The sequence below is a fragment of the Danio aesculapii genome, chromosome 17 (assembly GCF_903798145.1).
Source record: "Danio aesculapii chromosome 17, fDanAes4.1, whole genome shotgun sequence".
Lineage (NCBI taxonomy): Eukaryota > Metazoa > Chordata > Actinopteri > Cypriniformes > Danionidae > Danio > Danio aesculapii.
In genome coordinates, this window is record NC_079451.1 from 21984142 (window position 1) to 22004450 (window position 20309).

Genomic DNA, 20309 nt, shown 5'->3' on the forward strand with positions numbered 1-20309 from the left:
ATGAACCCGTTACCGAAGTTATTAGAAGACTGCCTCATTTACACGAAGCATGTAAAGCGTGCGGCGATAATCGTGGCTAAAACTGGCGACATAACGGCTGCGTCCAATTTTACAGTAAGTTTAAGGTTAAATTTCTTCGCGTTGCTAACGTTACCAGATAACGTTAATGTTAAATGCATGCTATTAGAAGCTTCATCGATAGTATTTGTTAAAACTGGCACGTAAATTTGGGTAAATTGGTATAATCCCTTTTAACAGGTCTGTCCTGAAGAAATACAAATATTTCTCGACGCTTTCAAACACCTAAATGAAACGATGAAGAAGGGACTGATCTTCAGGGACAAACCCTACACCTGTGTGCGTGCTGACAAACTCTCCATCTACGCCAAATGCGTAAGTAAATCACTTGTATGCTCCTCCACACGTATCTAAACCTACTCAGAAGACACCTTTTTGTCTCATTGAAAGTATACTTAGTCAAAGTCGACAAGTAATCTGCTTGAAACATCGCTCTAATCAGCCATTATTATGGAGGAAGCTCAATGCGTAAATTGATCATTCACCCCAAAAAATGTCAATTCTGTCATTATTTACCCACCCAGTACTTGTTTCAAACATTTGAGTTTCTTATGTTGAACACAAAACAAGATATTTTGATAATGTTGAAAACCTGTAACCGATTAACTTCCGTAGTAGCGGTTTTATTTCTGTGGAAGTCAATTGTTACAGGTTTTTAGCTTTCCTCTCATAAAGAAACTCACCATAATGTGGAATCACTTGGGGGTGAGTAAATAAATGAGTAAATTTTCATTTTTAGGCGAACTATGTGCTTTTAAAGGTGAGCAAATGAGCATCTGAATAGTTGATGTTGTCAAATGAGGATTGTCTGAATATTTCAGAAACTACTGATCTGCTGGGTTATAGTTGAGTTGTGTGTGCAATAATGCCGGATTTTATATATCACTCTGTAACAATTTTGTTATCCCCTCTACCATGAAGGATAGGAATTCCTGGTGCTGTGTAAAGCATGTTTTTGCATGTAAAAGTTATTTTTTATTTATTTTTTATTTTTTTTTTGCCGTCAGCTTAATCAACTGTTGTGCCAAAGCAAATTGATTCCAGTATATCATACTTATAAACTTATATCATACATATTGATGAACTATCAACAAATAAAACCATGTGATGATGCTAGCTAAAGATTAGCCTGAATTGCTTAAAAAGATGAGACATAAGGCAAAATTAAAATTTAGTCTACTAGACTGTAGGACTTGTGAATGAGGCCTTCATATCAACAGTGACACCATGCAGCATCACTTCTAGATTTAGGTGCACTACAATTTTTCCGTATAACCGAGATATTTTTCTTGATAAAGCATTTGCACTATTCATAATGTCAGACTGGCCAAATTTTGAGCACCAGCCTGCCACTACAGAAGGTTTGGATGGCCTATCCCCTGCAGATGATCCACCTGCAGAAAGTTCACTCACTGATGCTAATCCTTTCATTGCACATAGTCTACATGGATGTGCCATGTGTTTCCAGCCAACCTGGATGTGTCTCCTCATGATATGCTACCAAATGTTGTCCCAGAACACAATCAAAAAAAAAAAAAAAGAAAGCAACCCAAAAGTAAATCATAGTTAGCAGCTCTGAGAAAAGTGATGTCCCTGTCTCAGTTGATAATGTGTCTGACGAATTGAGCTCTAAGGATGAGAGTAGTGGTCCAAGAAACAGATCTGTCTGTGGGAGACTTTTTCATTGCTAACTTTGCAACAAAAAACAAATGTTTATTACACTGCATGGTTAAGAAAGTTAAGGATGACGAGATACGCACATCATGATTTTGCCAAATATGAGCTGATCCTACATTAACATCTATGTTTATCCTGGAACATAATTTTTGTTGGAAAGTGTAATCCATACCTATTCCCTACCCCTAAACCCAGCCATAACTGTAAATTACTCCCAAAATCAGAGGGGAATAATAGTTGGAGAACAATCAAGTAGAAGTGCTTAAACCCAACCATAAGCCTAAACTGAACATAAACGGTAAACGTAGCCCTAATTCTGATTGGCTGATTGGAATGTTGTTCAAGGATCAACATAGATGTTAATCCAGAAACCTATGGGTGAAATTAGGTTGGCGATGAAGTTCATGCACAATTTTTAAGAAGAATCCAAGGAAACACAAAAGAGTGGGAGTTGCAGAGTATGACAGTAGGCTGATGTTCTAATCCAGGTGGGTCTAGTCCCAAGCTATTCTATCTGGTTCTGATTGTTCTTTTCTCTGACCCCCATAGACTATAGATGGCTCTAAGGGCCCTGTGTTCTGACCCCCAGATTATGTTCTAATCTAACTGGTTCTATCTGTCATTAGAATGTAAATTCTAATAGTTTGAAGTAGATTGTTGTGTTTGCTTTTGTTCAGAGTTACTTTCAAGTGTTTAGAAAAACAAATGTGCTTAATTGACCAATCCCCAATCAGCCTTTCAGCTATATCTTTTTATTGCTACATCAGTACAACGTCAGTTATATCATTTTTGACTAGAATCCATGTAAAATGTAAAAATGTGTTCAATTAAAAGATTTATATGAATTAAACATTTTTAATGTCAGACAAAAAATGTGCACTTCACTAATGAAGATGAATTGTATCAACATCATTACTTTTATCCATCAGATCATCAAATTAGACTTCTTTCACTGATTTATTTTCTTTGTTTAGGAAGGACGTGGCCTGATACTGGTGAGAACTGCACTGTATGTGATTGTTGCCACATACTCACAAAGCATGCATCCAAGTATCTGTGTGGAAGCAGTTGAAAAACTAGGTAGGCTACAACAGGCTCTATGCACAGCTAGAGGTTTAAAGCCAACATCCGGTGACAACTTAATGTGACTATTTTCAATGTCACAAGGTTGTTTCTACAGCATAAATGTTTTAATGAAATTTTTAATACATTCCGTTAAATAGACTTAAGCATTCATTTAGTTGTTCAAGCGTAAAATGAGATGAAAGACCGTTAACGCCGTCAGTAGCAACAGGCTAGCGCAGAAATTCCATTGAAAATGCTGGGGTAAAATAAACTGTCATATTTTAAAGACATGGCGGGGGGTAATAGAATTTAATGCAGTGCTTTTTACCCGATCTGACACCCACTTCATATCGTATATCTAACAGGCAGTGAAGATCACTGATTTTATTTTATTTTTTTAAATGTGACAATTTTGTAATGGAAAGACGGAAGCCCTTGGGCTGCCTGGCTGAAAATTAAAAGTCTGTGTGCATATAGCCCATTTTAGAATCATTTCAATTTTCTGCACAGATGTAACTTATTAAAAACTAATTTCTGCATGAATTTTAGGTGATTATCTGCGTGAAAAGGGAAAATGAAGCACATCTTTTCAGAGGAGAAGAGGATCTTCAGTGTGATTGTATAAGGATTGATGAGAAACTGTGATATGTCTCTGCTTAGATATACTGGAACAAAAAGGTAGGTTGTTTCAGTACTGCTCAGACAAACAAGAACGCATGTTTTAGATTCATGTAGTGGGATTTTAATTTACATACTGAGATTTGGCATCTGAAAATATACACTCAACAGTAGTTTTTACATCTCAATGCTTAACAGAATGACACACTAACTCAACTGCCACAACTTAGGCAACAAGATCTTTCACAGAAAGAATATAAAACTCCATGGAGACTGCAAACAGAACAAAGCTAATATAACTGAACGTTATATGGATGTTATGAACAAGACACGTTACATGGATTTAGTACCACAGTCTTTATATTATTCCACTTTTTTGTGTTTTGAATAAGAAATCTTTGTTAAATATAGAGAAGGCAGAAACATTCTATCATGTTTTGACCTGATCGTTCACAGTGTGTAAGTTTGTAGCAGTCATCTGTCTCATAATAAGTCTTTATCAACAAACTGCACCAATTAGAGATCAGTATAAATTGCATTTTCATGTTGCACACATCTATGTCATACACTGTTTTTACTCTGCAGAACAATAACACATGAATTACCATAAAATTACACCGTTCTTTCAAATCAGTCCCTAAAGCCTCTTTATCATTCATGCATCACGTCAGTGCTTTTTTATGTGCTCCTTGATAAACTGTAGAATATACTTTCCCTTGTTAAATACAAGGTGGAGCAACTACATAAATGTTGTCCATTTACATATTATACAATATCCCTGTTCATTCACTATAGACATATATTTCAATATACTCTGCTTTCATAACTCGCAATCCAGATCATCCTTTAATAAGAAAAACAATATGCACCATTGGGTAGAGGTGTTGGTAGAACTTAAAGATCACTCAAATGAACATAAGATAATATAATGCACCATGCATTGAGGTTTTATATTCTCAAAACCTGAAATGAAGTTAAAATCACTTGACATTTTTTTTGTTTGATTTCATCAAGTGTGTGTAGATGTATGAAAAGGTTTATGGCGTATTAAATATGACGTTAATATAAAGGAATTAATATAGGTAGGAAATACTTAATGACCTGAGTGTTCTTTGCATTGTTGTTTGCTTTTGTTTAGCATGCTGATGAGTATGATGTATAACATTAATTTCTGAATGATTTGTATCTGCTGGTCATATCATGTAGTTTACATTATATACATAAATAATAAGGAATGCAAAGTGATTTAATAATAATAATAAATGTGTAAGTGATACATAGTTGTCCAGATGGCAAAATTTAGTAATATTCCGTTGCACTTGTTCTTAAGTAAATAGACAAGTAAAATAATTAGTCAAAAAAAACATTTAATTATATTTTTATGGAAGTTGACTTAAATTGCAAACGACTACCTATGTAAATATTGAAACACCTGAGATTTACTACAGCTTGTTTTTATACCTAGATTTGAGTCTCATAATTTTTTAATTCCAGGGAACTTTTACTTCTTTTTTTGTTTTATGATGAATGCTCAACAAACGTTGTTATAGTATGTACTAAAACAATTATATTCCCTCATTTATCAACCTTGGACAAAACCAATAAGCATTTTTTAAATGGCATAATGTAATTACATTGTGATTTATGAGTAATGCAGTTGGCAATAGAAATAACTGTACCATAAACAAACAAAGAATCCCTAATATGAGTTCCATAATACTCAACATACAAAACACACACACACACACACACAAATAATAAATGCATGTTAAAAGAATAAGATAATATAGAAGGAACAGGCAGAGGGCGACATGCGGTCTGCAAAGTGCTCGGTTGCTTGTGCGTACAGTAATACCTATGGCAGTGCAGCGTTAGAGCTGAGTTTTAGCTGATGTTGGCTTTTGTTAGTTCGTCCTCTCAGGCCTGTTGATCCTGCTTTTCTACTTCTGGTAACTGTTCTCTCCAGAAGGTGAACTGGCTGAATGTGTCTGAACAGGGGAAGTCGGTGGTGTTCCCTCTGATCAGAAGAGGAAAGACATGATCCACAACCTCACACAGACGACCATAACTGTAAAAGACACAAGAATATTATGATCTAACACCAGACTGCTAAACTCCAAACTATTAGATGCTAGATTCAGTTAGAATCCAGTGCTTCCCTTAGGTTTGAAATATTCTTGCGGTGGTAGCTGGATTGAAACACACCATTTGCCCACATCACATAAATGGTTTACTATATGCAACAAACAAAACATAATTAAATTTTTAACAATAATTTTATTTATTATTACTTTCAAGTTCAAAGCAAAGTTGAATCCCAAAGCAGTTTAAATATAAAATAGTCTCTGTAATATAACCTATTGACAACATCAAATTAATAAAATATATAACAAATGGGAAATTAATGACAGAAAAAGGAATTACAGACACTATCTCTAAAAATTATAACAATTAAAAGATTAAAACATGTAGATTATTTAAATAAGGCAAATGCGTTGATTAATCATTACTAATGTGTACATTTATTTTGCAGGTAGTTTAGACCAGTCATTTCGTACTCTCCGAGTATATAGTAAAGTTTTTCTGAAACGTTTAGATTCAAGAATGAATTATTGAATATTACTCTCGCTCTCGTGTTCAGTCAGCTGCAAAGTCAAGCAAAAGTAGTCTTAAGTAAAAAGGGAATGCAAAAAAACGCTTATGATTAACGAACAACTTTAGAAACCAAAAGTCGAATCTCTGACATTTTAGGCAATTTAGAAACCCGGCTGGGCAGTTTTTTTAAGTGCCAAAAAGTGCATCTCTTTGGGTGTGCAGAGCATGTGAGACTGTCTGTGTGTGTGCTGACAGGTCTTGCATACACAGAACAAAACGGGTTAATGAGAGGGGTTTTTCCACTACTTAATTGATCGTGGATGTTTGGTTATATTAAGCGGATACAATATAGTGTAAATTGATGATGATAATATTTGAAAAAAAAAAAAATCACTAAATATACTTGGGCGGCTATTAATATACCTGGGCGGCACACCCAAGTAAAGTCTGTGGGAAGCACTGGAATCACAGGCCTTGTTTATACTTGGTATTAAGATGTTTTTGCTGATCCAATCCCAAGTGGACAACGTTATATACAGGTTTAAAGGGGTGTGAAATGTTAATCCTTGCCTTCTGAAATTTATATGTTTGGTTTGAAGCTGAAAAAAAAATCTTAATCCAAAATGCATCTTCATACTATGTTTAAATAGAACTGAATAGATGATAGTGCAAATTGCAAAATCATTAAAATATAAAAAGATTTTGAAAGGGCTTGTGAACTTTATTACCATAAAAGTAAAACATTTTTTTCTGTAATAACGCTGAAAAAAAAATACACCTGGAGTGTTTTTCAGGATAATTTTAAAATCAGAATTATAAAATAAAAGGGCTTATGTTTAATATTGTAATAGTATTTTTTTTTTCTTAATTTTTGGTGGTTGGTGAAAATTACAAAACATCAAAAGTAAAATGTCTGGATAAATTCAAATGAAATTTTTGAAGGAAAACTGCTTAATTATCCTAAAACTAATGCCATGACATAATAAATGAACCATCATTCCCAAAACTGTAAGTTTGAACTTTTGTTTGTATTTAAACACGTTTTCATGAAGTGACTTACGATGATATGTTGGTCTTTGCATGTTCTTGAATGAGCTCTCCCTTAGGATTCACAGTGAATATTCTGTTCAAAGGCACTCCCACCTCTTTATATGAATAAACGTCCTGGAGGGAAGAACATTCCTTTGAGATATGTAACATTAAGATTAGTTAACAATTACTGCTACTAGTACGTACTGTGGCCCTGTTTCCAAAAGCAGCATAGAAGGGTTCTGCGTTTGGATAGAACAAGTTTTTAATGTCAGTCAGACATTCGATTTTGAACTTTTCTGGCTTCTTCTCAATGACCTCCCTAGAAAAAAAAAAACACACACACACACAAAAACAAACAGTTATTAAATTACATAAGCATAGGGTTTTTAAACCTACACACATTTTGTATGTGTTCCAACCTGTGAAATGCAGAGAATAGACTGCTAGGACTAAGCAGCACAGGTCCCATTGGTAGCATAGTGCCTCTTTCATTAACCCAGTGCAGGTAACCCCGGGTCATATCAGCCATGCCAATTGCCCGAGCTGAACAGTACATAAACTTGTAGCCGTTCCTGTTTGAAAAGGAGTTTTAGATATATTCGTTTTATTTATTTATTTTTTAAATGGGCCAGTCATTCTACTACACACGTTGGTCTGATGTGACATGCTCTACTTACTGGCTCACTCGGTGATAAAGTCTGGCAATGCCCTGATGGGTCCAGTCTTTTCCCAGAGTTGGTAAAATGTGTCCCAGGGTGTCAGACCTGATGGGAGATTTTGCAGTTTACACTGGTTACTTTCATTTTTGCATTTGTTTAGCCAAGTGTATCATATCACCCCAAACATTCCTCTTAAACAGCCTCACCTTGTGATGGTGCCATCAATATCTGAAATCACTATTTTGTCATCCCAGTTCCACAAATAAATGGTGCCCTCACAGCGGCAGGTGCCCTGGTACTGAGTGGTAACGCTGAAAACCACATCATTGGGGCCATCTTTTAAGTTCAGACTGGCCTGAGAACAGAAAAGCAAACTTTTAACCTGGGTTTGCTCCACCATTTGTTATTGGCTTTAAATGCTTTATGGAAAATGGACATGCTCACTAGCTGTTCTGGGGACAAACGAAGTGTCTTTCTGTAGCAGTGGCCTCCGGAGCTATGGAGAACTTCAGGCTGATTCATCACAGCAATCTGTTTAGCACCCCCACTGTCATCTTCACTGGATGAGGATTCATCCTTTAATCTGATTTAAAAAAAAGTTTAATCCTTAGTTAGTCCATGTTATACTCCATAAACCTGCATTTTCAATTCTGAAAAATGTATTTTTTGAGTCATCTTCTGAACCCGAGCTTAGTCAAACCAGATTGATGTGTTGGAGCAATGGCTCCCAAACTTTTTTCCAAAAGACCTATATTTTAGCTTTGAAAATGCCTAATGGCCCTTCACTCCATTAAAAAATATAGCAGACAAGAGTTTAAAAATCTGCATATTAACCATCCATGAAGATTCAAATAATAAAAATAACAACGATGTTCAGAGAGCACGGTCCGTGGCCTGTGATTTAATTCCAAATTCATTATCAGATTTTACATGCAAATTTGTAAATGTATAAAAGTAATCATGCATAATTAGTGAATGAGACCTAATGTCCTGCTTCCTTAATGTGTGATAAATTAGGTTAATCGTTTACCTGCTGACAGATCCTGTTCTTATTGACTCATCTCCACATTCAATCTGGTCTGCTGCTGATTCCTGTATCAGTGACAATAACATAAATTCAGCTACAAGTAAATAAGTCTTAAATAAATTCACTAATATGTCTCATATGCAGTAATACCGATTTAGAGCTGCTATTTCTTCCGCGCCACGAGAACCACCAGCGTCCTCCTTTCTTGGGCATCTTCTCCTTCATGATGTTCTCTACTGTGGCCTGGAGCAAAGGCAGAGAGCCCCTGATACTCAAAACTCAAAACTAAATGACAGGATGACTGTGACTGAACACATGCAGCTAAAAAAAATAAATCAACACAAATTCACAATGACGTACAGGACTAGAGCCGAACACGCTAGGAAAACAGTATGTGAAGAAACCAAGAGCAGAGTAGACGTAACTCAGACAGGAATACTTAGCGCAGTGGCGCACAATGGGATGGGATGAGGGGAGATCAATTTAAATAAAAAGAAGGAAGAAAAACAGGGAGGAGGAAAGAGACAAATTTAAATGCCCTGGAGTGCCATGAGAGCCGGGGTGCATTATACACAAGGACTTTAAAAAGCCATGAAACAATCGCTGGGAGAAGACAAGCAATGCAGAAAAGCAAAAACATCTTCTACAGAGTTCACATATTTAAACAATCTTAGTAATGCTGCGGTAAACTAAAGCTTGAAATATTGACTGTGCGCTAACCATGCAGAGCTTTGTAAATAATTATAAATATTCTAAACTGAGACATCTATTGGACTGAAATTTTGTTTACAAAAATAAACTGTTGTGTTTGTTGTAATCCACCAACAGGGGGCCCTATTTATTAAGTTTTTTTTTTTGTTGTTGTTTTTTTTAGGGTTTTTTTTTATTTACTATTTTGTATTTAGTTTCTTTTTATGACTATTTATAAGTTGGAAGTCTGTTTTTAGTCCTAAGTTTAAATCTTAAGTAAAATTGTTTATTGAAACATTTTTTCATTGAATCATTACATTTATTTTCACTTTTTTATTTTGAATATTTGGGCAATACAATTTATTATATTACCATATTTATATTAGATATGCTTCGTGAGAAATTGTTGATAGCTCACCTAATATGGAAGCTGTACAGGTGCAGTTTAATGTGTTAGTGACTGAGGCTGCATCTAAAATTGCATACTTCCATACAACATAGTATGCTAAAAACAGAATGCAAGCTGAGTAGTATGTCCAAATCCGTAGCATTCGAAAAACAGTATGAGAGAAGTACCTGATGACCTACTACTTCCTGTGAGATTCTGAAGTGTGCATCCGATGCACGCTACGCTGTCCCATGATGCAATGCGAGAGAATTCATGAAAGTGACGCAACTGACGTGGCTAGGTCACGTGATCATGACAAAATGGCAGACGTAGTATGTTTGAATTCCATTCAAACTAACAATCATACTGTATAGAATGTACTTTTCTAACGGTTGAGTAGTACATTTAAATTCAAATGCAGTACCTACTAAGAAGATTTCGGATGCAGTCTGAGACTGACTGGAGCTCTGTACGATGCCAAATATTATTTACAGATCGGACTAAATATAAGTGACCTACATACAGTGTGTGTACATCACTGAGCAACAATATTTAAGTTTGACTTTAACAAGCTCAAATGTTAAGTCTTATTTAAACTACTACTGTATGAGATGATTTTGTCTCTCACTGCCAAATCACTGGTAACATTCAAGTAGCAACTGAAAACACATCTAATCCATGAGCACTTGACTAGATCTTAAATATGTTAATTAATTATTTTTTGCTTCTCATACCTTCACTGTTCCTTTCCTACCATATCTTTTATTTTTATGTCAGAACATTTATATTAGTATTATTTGTATCTTTTGAGTATTGCCTCTTTATGATGAGTCACTTTCCTCATTTGAAAGTCGCATAGAACTAAAGCATCTGCTAAATGACTCAATTTAAATATTGTCAGTGCTCATTAAATGCCTGTTGACCTTTATGTACGTGTGTGTGTGTGTGTGTGTGTGTGTTGTTTATCTAGTCCTTACCTTTGGCAAGGGCTTCTGAAACACCTGCATGGCCAGTACAATAGGAGCGGCTGTGGTCCAGTTGTAATACCTGGAACAGGAAAATAATTGAAAAATGTATTAAATAAATAAATGGCTTGATTTTAAAGTTGGCAGTATTTTAACTGATTTTTTAATGAATGCGATTATGTGATATGTTTTGAGATTCATGACTTACTTAGTTCCAATCTTTACAACCAAGTTGGGATCATCAATGATAGAGGGATTATCTGCAAACTCCTGATAAGATAATGCTCGTTCCTCAAATTCCTCTGTGAAAGAAAGATTGTGCAGAGTTTAATAGCTAAATTACTCCCCAATTAATGACATCAAGAGGAATAACAGGATGTTAATTCAGAACAGCGGCTGAAAATACATTATTTTACACTACTGTTTAAAGGTTTGGGGTTATTATTTTTAAATAATTAATGCTTTCATTCAGCAAGAAATCATTCAGTTGATCAAAGTTGACAGTACTGCCATTTTTAAAATATAAAATTAAACTAGAAAATGTTTAAAATAAAGTAATAAACAGTACTAAAACTATTATGTTAGTTAGTATGTAAGTCACGACTTTACCTCTAGTGATCTCTCTGTTTTCCGACAGACCTCCGCATAGAGAGATTGCAATGTGAGGCAAGTCTCCTAACTGGTCAGAAAAGCTGTCCACCCCACTGTCCATTCCACTACTGCCCACTGACTGAGGAGACTGATTGGCACTTCTAGATTCTGCTCCACCCCTCAAAGATGTTACTCCATCACTGATCAACATAAATACATTTCACATTTAAAGATTATTTAAAACAGGGTTTTTAACATTTTAGATGCCACAGACCCCCGAATATGGTCATTTTCAAATGAGGTGCCCCAATTCAAAAACTAAAACAAAGCCTTTTTCCTATGGAAGTCATCTGTCATCTGCTTGGTTACTAGCATTCTTCATAATATCTTCTTTATTTGTGTTAAACAAAAAGAAAAAATACACACACATATATATGTATTTATGTATGTATGTGTGTGTATAATATATATATATATATATATATATATATATTTGGAACAACTTGAGGGTGAGTGAATACAAAGTTTGGCGTGAAATATCCCTTAAATCTAATATTTATTTATTTATTTTCCCAAAGTTTTGGACAATTTCTATTTTAATATTATTTTTGGATTAATCATTAATACATTTTTGTATCATCTTATATAATTAATCATTATTAAAATTCTTAGATTATATTTATCCAACTGTATTTATTAGTTTTATAGCTTTTTAAACTAATGTATTTATCTTAATAAAATGTTTAAATATGTTTTAAATTTACTTGTTAACTTAATTACATTCTTTTACATACATTGTCATAGACCCATAATCACTCTTGATTTTGAAATATTTACAATACGCTTGGATCATAAATAAAAAAAAATGACTAAATAGCTATAGACCAATTGGACGGATGTAAACAAAAATAATGGTCCCAACGTATTTCCTGTTTTACATTTTTAATTTTTATAGCTTCTGAGAAACCCAAAAGAGCCACATAATTATAAATCGTCATGATAGATGTTTTAACATTAAGTTATAATTGAATTGTCTCTTGTTACAGTTATGAAATTGTTTGATAACAAACAGGAAATGTTTATAGGCCAATGACATGACCACATTGAAATGGTCTATAGTTAACCTCTTAAATTAATAAAAGAGATTGTTTTTTTAATTATCAGTTATATATCAGCATGTTAGATATCAGTTAGATATATCAGTTAGATATCAGTTAGATATATCAGTTAGATATCAGCATGAATGTACCTTTTTGGGAAGTACAAGGCTGCCACCTCAGGCTCCAACTCTGTGATGTCATCCAGATATACTCCATCTGATCCCAAGTGTGGGCTTCTCTTGTCTAGGAATTGATCCAGAGTGACATTTTATAAGTTTCAAACAGCCAAAAAATGAGCCAATGTTTATATTCCATATAAAACCCTGTATATACCTTTTCTCTTGGATGGAGAGTCTGTCTTGCTAATGGCATGAGCTCCAGGACTGTGACGGCCATCCTCGAGTTCTGTGATCAGATGAGCGACTACACTGATGGCCTCCACCGGGGCAGATGTTACCTCTTCAGTCCTAATATCAGGCACATACACAACACTGCCCCGAGACTCCACCATCCCATCCCCAGTGATGGCTCTGAAGTGCGTGCTTTCAGATCGTGGGATTGACTTTGGGGTCACCACCATGGGCTCTGGTAGCGGCTCCCGGAATGAAGGCTGTGGAAGAAGATACACATTGGTTTAACTCCTTCAGATTTGCATTTTTTTGTGGTCCAGTGACATAGCTGGTGATTATTATACCTTAGCAGCGTGAGGCAGCTCTCCCCATGTCCAAAGCATCTCTGGGTTGTCCAGTTTTCCTTTGTTCCTTTGACTTTCCAACAACTCTGAGTCACTCTTGGGTGTAGATGGCAAGGAGCCATTTGGACTGTGGTGGAGACATATTTAGACTAATTGTGGGTTTGTGTTTAATAATTGTCAAATAATCTGGTAACAACGGCATTTTAATCCTTATACTGCAAAATTGAAATCCACGCTGTGTACAAATGTAATAATTGTGTAGTACGATACAGAAATGAGATGCTTAAGTTACTCCTTATGGCTTTTGTTAGAAGTTAGAATAAGATTTAATGATGAGTGCAGTGGTTACCTGTCTGTGGACTTGAACATGGCTGATTGTTGAGGGCAGGAGATGGATAATCCTGTATTAGTGGGAATGGGCAAAGAGCAGGTCTTCTCCAAGCCGGTGCTGTGTATAAATAAATAAAGATTTAGATTCGATTTTATAAATAGAATATTCATTCATTTTCTTTTCGGCTTCACACACACTCATAGACTACAGTCAATTTTAGCACACCCAATTCACCTATACCACATGTCTTTGGACTGGAAACCGGAGCACCCGGAGGAAACCCACGCAAACACAGGGAGAACATGCAAACTCCACACAAAAATGCCAACTGACCCAGCCGAGGTTTGAAACAGTGACCAATATTGCTATGCAAAATCTGCTCAATGTATTTTTATGATATAGTATCCATAGCTGTGGGAACCGTTTGCTGATGGTGATCGATATATATTAATATAAGCTTCAGTTCAATGTCAGTTACAAACAGCATTGCAGAAAATGCTGGGGTTTTGAGTTACTGTGGTGTGGGAAACAATCTTGCTGGACTGGTTATTTCTTTTTATGTGTAATAGAATAAATAGGTTGCAGGCATACACATTTTTATAATTTTATTTATTTAATGAATTGCTGGGACTGCAATGTTTGCACAATGCAAACTGTATATTATTTTATTCAGCTGATAGAAAAACATAGATTTTTGGGTTTGTACCTGTTTATTTAAAATGCACACACTTTTATGGCCTGGTATTCTTTCTAAAAATCAGCAAATAATTTTTTTTTTCTAAAGAGTTCTTCAACTTCAAGAACAAATCACTTCAGCCTGACTGGTGTGAGTTTGTGTTTTATGTTGTTTATTAGAAGTGGTGCATTCCCTTCCATTTTGGAATGGATTATAGTAATATATACATATATGTCTACTTCCTGAAAGGCTGCATAAAAAAACAGATGGCAGAATAGTTGGCAGTTCCTTCTGCTGTGGTGAACCCTGATAAATAAGGGAGTAAGCCGATGGAAAATGAATGAATGTCTATTTCCATACTGCGGTATATAGTAAGTCCAAGAAGAAGTGATGCAAAAAATTAAATAGTACCCAGAGGACTATATCCGGTGGTATTTGTAAAGTACATCCAATAGACACTTTCCTTTGAATTACTTAAAATTTTCAACAGATTTTTCTATCTTGCAACTATGATTGCTTGTATCTTCACCCCTTCTTGAAAAAAACGCTGTTGGCATACCTTTGAACACCAGCCCAGTTCCTTTCAGACTGCATGTATGTGTTGCTTGCTCCTTTCAGCTGCTCAGCGAACAAATCATGTGACATTGCTCTAAAATCACACAATAAAGGCAAAGAGGATGATTACTATAGTGATAACTATAAAGATATTGTTCTAAAACTGTATCAATTTTAAAACAATAGTGCAGTTCGCACCACAACTGTAATGATGATGTCACAGAAAAACAGTATTATATATAAAACAGCCAATCAGAATCTACTTGGCTGTTAAAGGATTAGTTCAGGCAAATATCTAAATTCTGTTATTAATTACTCACTGCAAATTCATTCCAGTCCCCTAAGACCTTTGCTCATCTTCTAAACAAACATTACGATATTTTAGATGAAATCTGAGAGCTCTCTGACCTTGGACAACAAGACTTTTAAGACATTTTTGAAAGACATAAGTCAAGAAAGCGAACCAAAGATATTCTCATAGTTTTAAACATGATTTTAGATGTTCACCTGTAATCATAGTCACTTATGTTTTCTCTAGGTCCTGGTTCATGTTTACTATGTGCAATACAGCAACTGCTTGTTGTGGTGCTGACTCTAATGGTAATATGTCCTATCGCCCTGATAACTTGATAAGGAAGACAGGATATTGACATTTTACAATTTTTTGCAACACACAAGTGTTCTTGGACCTTCGTTTGATTACAGTTGAACAATCAAGTCACATGGAAGGTTTTTGACAATGTTTTTGTTTTCTTTTTCTGGACTTTAAATGTCTCACAATCCTTGCTGTCAATGGAGGGTTAGAGAGCTCATGGATGTCATCTAAAATATGTTAACTTGTGATCAGAAGAGCAACAAAGGTCCCAGGGTATACTGAAACAACATGAAGGGGATTAATTTATAATTATAACATATCAATATAAAAAAAAGTAAACATTTTCATTTTTTTAAATAGTGTGAATTATCCTTTAAGAGCTTGCACGGATAATGTGCAAGGCGACAAACTGCAGTGCAGTATCATGGATTATTGTGTAGAGGAATATAGTCATGTATTATTTTTCTTGAGGCCTTAATGCATTAAATACATTTAAAGTAACTTTAGGTTTCCGTACTTATAAACTTAGTCAAGTAAAACCTTCAGCAGTTCCATTCATAACGCTGATTCTTCCAAGCAGACAGAGAGCATTGTGGGATTTCTAAAGAGCTATCCTCTGGATTTAAACTACTGCTTTGCCGAGCAACACATACTTGAGTGTACATTCATTCGCAGCTGAATCTTTTTAGCCTTGTGAACTGTGTTTTCCCCTGTGGCCTTTACTGGCAGTTTTTTCATTTATTACTGGTACCTGGGAAACAGATTCTTGGTAAAGCATAGCATGTAGGGTACTAAGAGTGACCTTTTAACTTGCTTATCCAGATTGAACAGATAAAATACATAATTTGCTGCATCCACTGGGAATGAAAGAAGGGAAAAGGATGTTTACGTTGTTAAGCTTATTTATATTTATATATCATTTCTTTTCTTGGAGATGTGGGGGTAATTCTAGATTGCCCAGCATCACAAAGGACTCCCCTCTCGAGCTGGAGCCAGAACTGGCATGGTTTCATGGATTTCGTGGAAAAACATTGGAGGGGCTGTTTGAGCCTCTTGTTTACTTCAGCAATAGGACTGGCGACCTCTTTTTCTCCACTCTGCTCCTCTCTCTCCATTGCAGAGCTTATTCAAAGAGTGAACAAACAGGCACAGCCCATATCACAAGACTGCTCCTGTTGGAATCATTACAGCAAAACTGAACAAATGATGTTAAAATTATCAAATTATCAGAACCATCTGTTTTGGCCAATTTGGTGCATGCATGTGTTCTCTGTCCTATGCAGGAAATAAGTTATGTTCTACAACCCCTGCCAAGCTGAACTCTCAAAAAAGTGGGACTCAATGTGAGATCTTGGCAACACTACTATCTCCAGTTACTCACATACAATGAAAGTTGTTAATGATAAGTTCACGTAAAAAAAGCACATCAAAATATACCACAGCAATCATTATGGGCTTTTACATGTCTCAAAAAGTGCAGTCTCTTAAACCTGACAATTAAGTTGAATAGACTTAAAGGTGCTGTAGGTTAGTTTTTGACTTTTTTAAAGCATAAAAATACATTGTGAACATTCTTGTTTATCTAAAAAACAATGCTGAATTCAGTTAATCTGCTTTGAAAATGTGCATTATGTGCCAGAATGGGTGTCTTTGTTTTGGTTCTTTCAACCCACCCCTAATGCCACTTTAGCCAATTATATTTAAGCACCCCGGGTTGCCTTAATGGAAAACTGCATATTTCATTCATTCAGTCAGAAAGCTCTCAAAGCATGCCCTCGTAACCGAAATGCGACCTCTGGTGGACAGTAGCAGCCCTGAAATGAGACATGGATTTAAAATTCCAGATGAAGTGGTTATTATTTAGCAAATAAAACCTATTTAATACATATTAAACCTATTTAAAATTATTAAATGTAGATGTTGAATTAGGGTTGGGCCGATAGACGATGCCATCGCCGATGGTCGATTGACATCACGATGCTGAGTTGGCATCGCCGATCCACTTGCGAAAAATACACTCTTAGGCCTCGTTTACTCTAATACGTCTTAGTTTTAAAATGGCATTTTAGAACGAAAATGATCCACATCTACACCTGTGTTTCATCTAGCATTTCTGAACAGCCCTCCGTCTGCTGAAAATGCACATCACGTGACCACACACACACTGTCATGCGCTCGTCTGAGCTCCAGACAGCAGTGCATGTCAGACAGTTTATCAAGGCTGTACCGCTGAATGGCGTCTCACTATAGATGTTAAACGTGATATTTAATTAATCTCGTCACTATCTAACGACTCTTCGCTCTTTTGAATCTATCAGGCAACGTGTCACAGCGTCAGTACACTGCTTCAATCTGTCACTTTCACACTTAGTAATTTTAGTGAAAACCTCAGATACTGTTGGTTGTGCACCTTTTTAACCGACCAAGTTTGTCGACGCCATTATATCAACACAGATCACAGAATCCCGTGGGAAAAAAATGATTGATCGGTGGTAATTTGTGTGTAACTTATCTTTGTTTATTTATGATTTGGTTATGGGTAAAACAAAGACCATGCGGGTCAGGTAGTTGAAACGGTAGGCTATAAATAATTAATTCATTATGAATTAATTAATTATTCATAAACAATTTATTTACCTCCGCCTAGGACGACGATGCCATCGTCCATTGCGATGTTTCACATTAGACATTGTACGATGCCAAATTGATCGACATCACCCAACCCTATGCTGAATCACTGATAGGTTGGTTTTGAGTCTAAAGTTCAATTTCAAATGGTTTATTTTATTTTCAAGATCTGAAGTGAACTACCTTCTGCTGCTTTCAGTAGTATGGCAATAACTGTCATGTAAAATGGAATTCAAACTCACATTGTTAGCATTTTACACTGAGTAAAGCACATGAGGTGCACCTGAAGTGATCAATGTCAGTTGTGTTGAACTACTGTGTTTCAAACTCCACCTTTAATGGCCCGTTTGAACTGAGTGGTACAGTAATGTTCGGTACGCTTTTTTTGGCTGTTTTTACTGTCAAAAGGCATACCATACCGTACCACTTTTTCTGCACACTTTCGAAAGGGTACCAAAAAGCGGAGCTAGACGCGCAACTGAACGCTATTGGTTTACAGAGATGCGTCATTCGCTCACGCAACAAGCCAGAATAAAAACAAAGGAACCGCCATGTTTTTAATATACAGCCGAGAGATTACAGAGGAATTTATATAAATAAATATATATATATATATATATATATATATATATATATATATATATATATATATATATGTATATATATATATATGTATATATATATATATATATATATATGTATATATATATGTATGTATATATATATGTATGTATATATATATATATATATGTATGTATATATATATATATATATATATATATATATATATACATACAAGCCAGTCTAAAGCGCGAGTGGTTTTGCTTTCTTGCTTGCACTCTGCGCGCATCTATATTTGAAATGACAAACTTCTTGAGCTGATGATAATAACGTGTGCTTGATTATTGACGTGCTTTTGAAAACCGATCCTGTCAGAAACTGACAAACGTGAGAGTGAATCATGAAAAAACAAAGGAGAAGCCGGAAAAAAGGAGCACATTATTATTTCAGCAAACGTGAACAAACTGCCATGTTTAACTATTATAATCACCTTTTGGACTATTATGAACTTGGAATAATGAAATTTTTTTCTAACACGAGACTACACGTGCTGCTGAAGATTAAAGACACATTTAATCATGAGAGGTTTGCACTGACTGTGGGCTATATTTCGTGTTGTTTTGAACCTAAATAAGGACTAAATGTATGTTGTGTGTAGTTTTCTGTAACTGGTAACATATCGGAGACTGTAAGGGTCTGTATGTGTTCATATGCGTTGCATTTATTTATCTATTTTGTATAATTACAGATGTTACAGTAGGCTATTTCATCATTGATCTGCAGTTATAATCAACTCATGTTCATAGAAAAGTTAGTAATAAACATTATACACATATTTATTTGTATAAAGCATCTGTTTTGTGAGAAGTGCTTCTTATATGATATGTGAACGACCTGTACAGCTTTACTGTAGACATTTTCTAGAGCGAAAATGACGTTGACTGTAACTTTCTGCCGTACACTATGCCCACCTAAAGAGTACTATTGGTACCCTTTTAGCAGTGGAAACGCAAGCCTTGTAAAGGTGACTCGTACCGACCCGTACCGTACTGTACCAGTCAGTGGAAACGAGCCATAAGAAAGTTAGAGATACTTTTTAATTTTTTGGTGTTTGACAATCCTTGGAAGAGAGCAGCACAAACATCATTCAGAATTGCTGCTTTTGTGTTTCTAGGAAGAAAGAAACTCATACATGTTTTGAAACTTAATGTGCATGCTAATATGTATCAGATCATGCTCTACATATCTTCCTTTGTTCTGACCTGCTGCCTGAAGCCTCTGTGTCATCATCATCAGAACTCATGTCGATGGGAAACATGTCCTCGTCTTCTGAGTCTCCGTTGTCCTCACGCTTCATGCTGTCTACTTTAGATTTTCTTCTTCTCTTCCTTCTTTTCTTCATTATTGAACTGTCACCAGGGGGCTGCATGGGGCCCAGTGTTTGAATGGTGGTTCCGTTTCCAGATTCAGACAGGCGGGACGTGCCTTTACCCATTTGGGCCTGCATTAGAGCAGAGCCTTCAGAAATGATAGGCGATGTAGCCAAGTAGGACGGAACCATCTCCTGTAGAGATTAATAATAAAATGTAGGCTTTAGGTGCTTTTTAAAATATATATATATACTGTTTTTCTTTTACTTTTGGAGAAATTTTTATTATTATCATTATTTTATTTTATTTAAAAAATTTTACATGTTGTCACTGACATGTAAAATGTACACAAATGTACATACATCCAATGTACAAAATACAGCAGCTACTGACAAGTCTTGATATTTTTTTTAA

General features: G+C 35.5%; 2 protein-coding genes across 3 annotated transcripts in view; one reads left to right on the plus strand and one right to left on the minus strand.

Annotated features, from left to right (window-relative positions):
- pfn4 (profilin family member 4) lies at positions 1 to 3567 on the plus strand. The gene is made up of 4 exons (XM_056476490.1): positions 1 to 114; positions 259 to 393; positions 2730 to 2835; positions 3370 to 3567. The coding sequence occupies exons 1-4, from the start codon at positions 1 to 3 to the stop codon at positions 3396 to 3398; spliced, it is 384 nt and encodes a 127-aa protein (XP_056332465.1). The 3' UTR covers positions 3399 to 3567.
- lpin1a (lipin 1a) overlaps positions 3540 to 20309 on the minus strand; it is a 27469-nt gene continuing 10699 nt past the window's right edge. For both annotated transcript variants that reach the window (XM_056476488.1, XM_056476489.1), the window contains exons 4-21: positions 19788 to 20089; positions 14746 to 14835; positions 13529 to 13627; positions 13180 to 13306; positions 12819 to 13095; positions 12635 to 12728; positions 11404 to 11585; positions 11003 to 11096; positions 10807 to 10876; positions 8902 to 8994; positions 8755 to 8816; positions 8169 to 8307; positions 7931 to 8079; positions 7743 to 7829; positions 7485 to 7637; positions 7270 to 7384; positions 7094 to 7197; positions 3540 to 5506 (exon numbers count right to left, since the gene is read on the minus strand). In XM_056476488.1, coding sequence (XP_056332463.1) covers positions 5356 to 5506; positions 7094 to 7197; positions 7270 to 7384; positions 7485 to 7637; positions 7743 to 7829; positions 7931 to 8079; positions 8169 to 8307; positions 8755 to 8816; positions 8902 to 8994; positions 10807 to 10876; positions 11003 to 11096; positions 11404 to 11585; positions 12635 to 12728; positions 12819 to 13095; positions 13180 to 13306; positions 13529 to 13627; positions 14746 to 14835; positions 19788 to 20089 — 2388 coding nt within the window. In that variant the 3' untranslated portion in view covers positions 3540 to 5355. The remainder of the gene's footprint in view (positions 5507 to 7093; positions 7198 to 7269; positions 7385 to 7484; positions 7638 to 7742; positions 7830 to 7930; positions 8080 to 8168; positions 8308 to 8754; positions 8817 to 8901; positions 8995 to 10806; positions 10877 to 11002; positions 11097 to 11403; positions 11586 to 12634; positions 12729 to 12818; positions 13096 to 13179; positions 13307 to 13528; positions 13628 to 14745; positions 14836 to 19787; positions 20090 to 20309) is intronic.

Excerpts from the sequence above, each read along its gene's own strand:
- pfn4 (XM_056476490.1), top strand. The coding sequence starts at position 1 with ATGAACCCGTTACCGAAGTTATTAGAAGACTGCCTCATTTACACGAAG. Across the intron at positions 115-258 it reads CGGCTGCGTCCAATTTTACA|GTCTGTCCTGAAGAAATACA; the intron begins GTAAGTTTAAGG and ends CCCTTTTAACAG. Across the intron at positions 394-2,729 it reads TCTCCATCTACGCCAAATGC|GAAGGACGTGGCCTGATACT; the intron begins GTAAGTAAATCA and ends TTCTTTGTTTAG.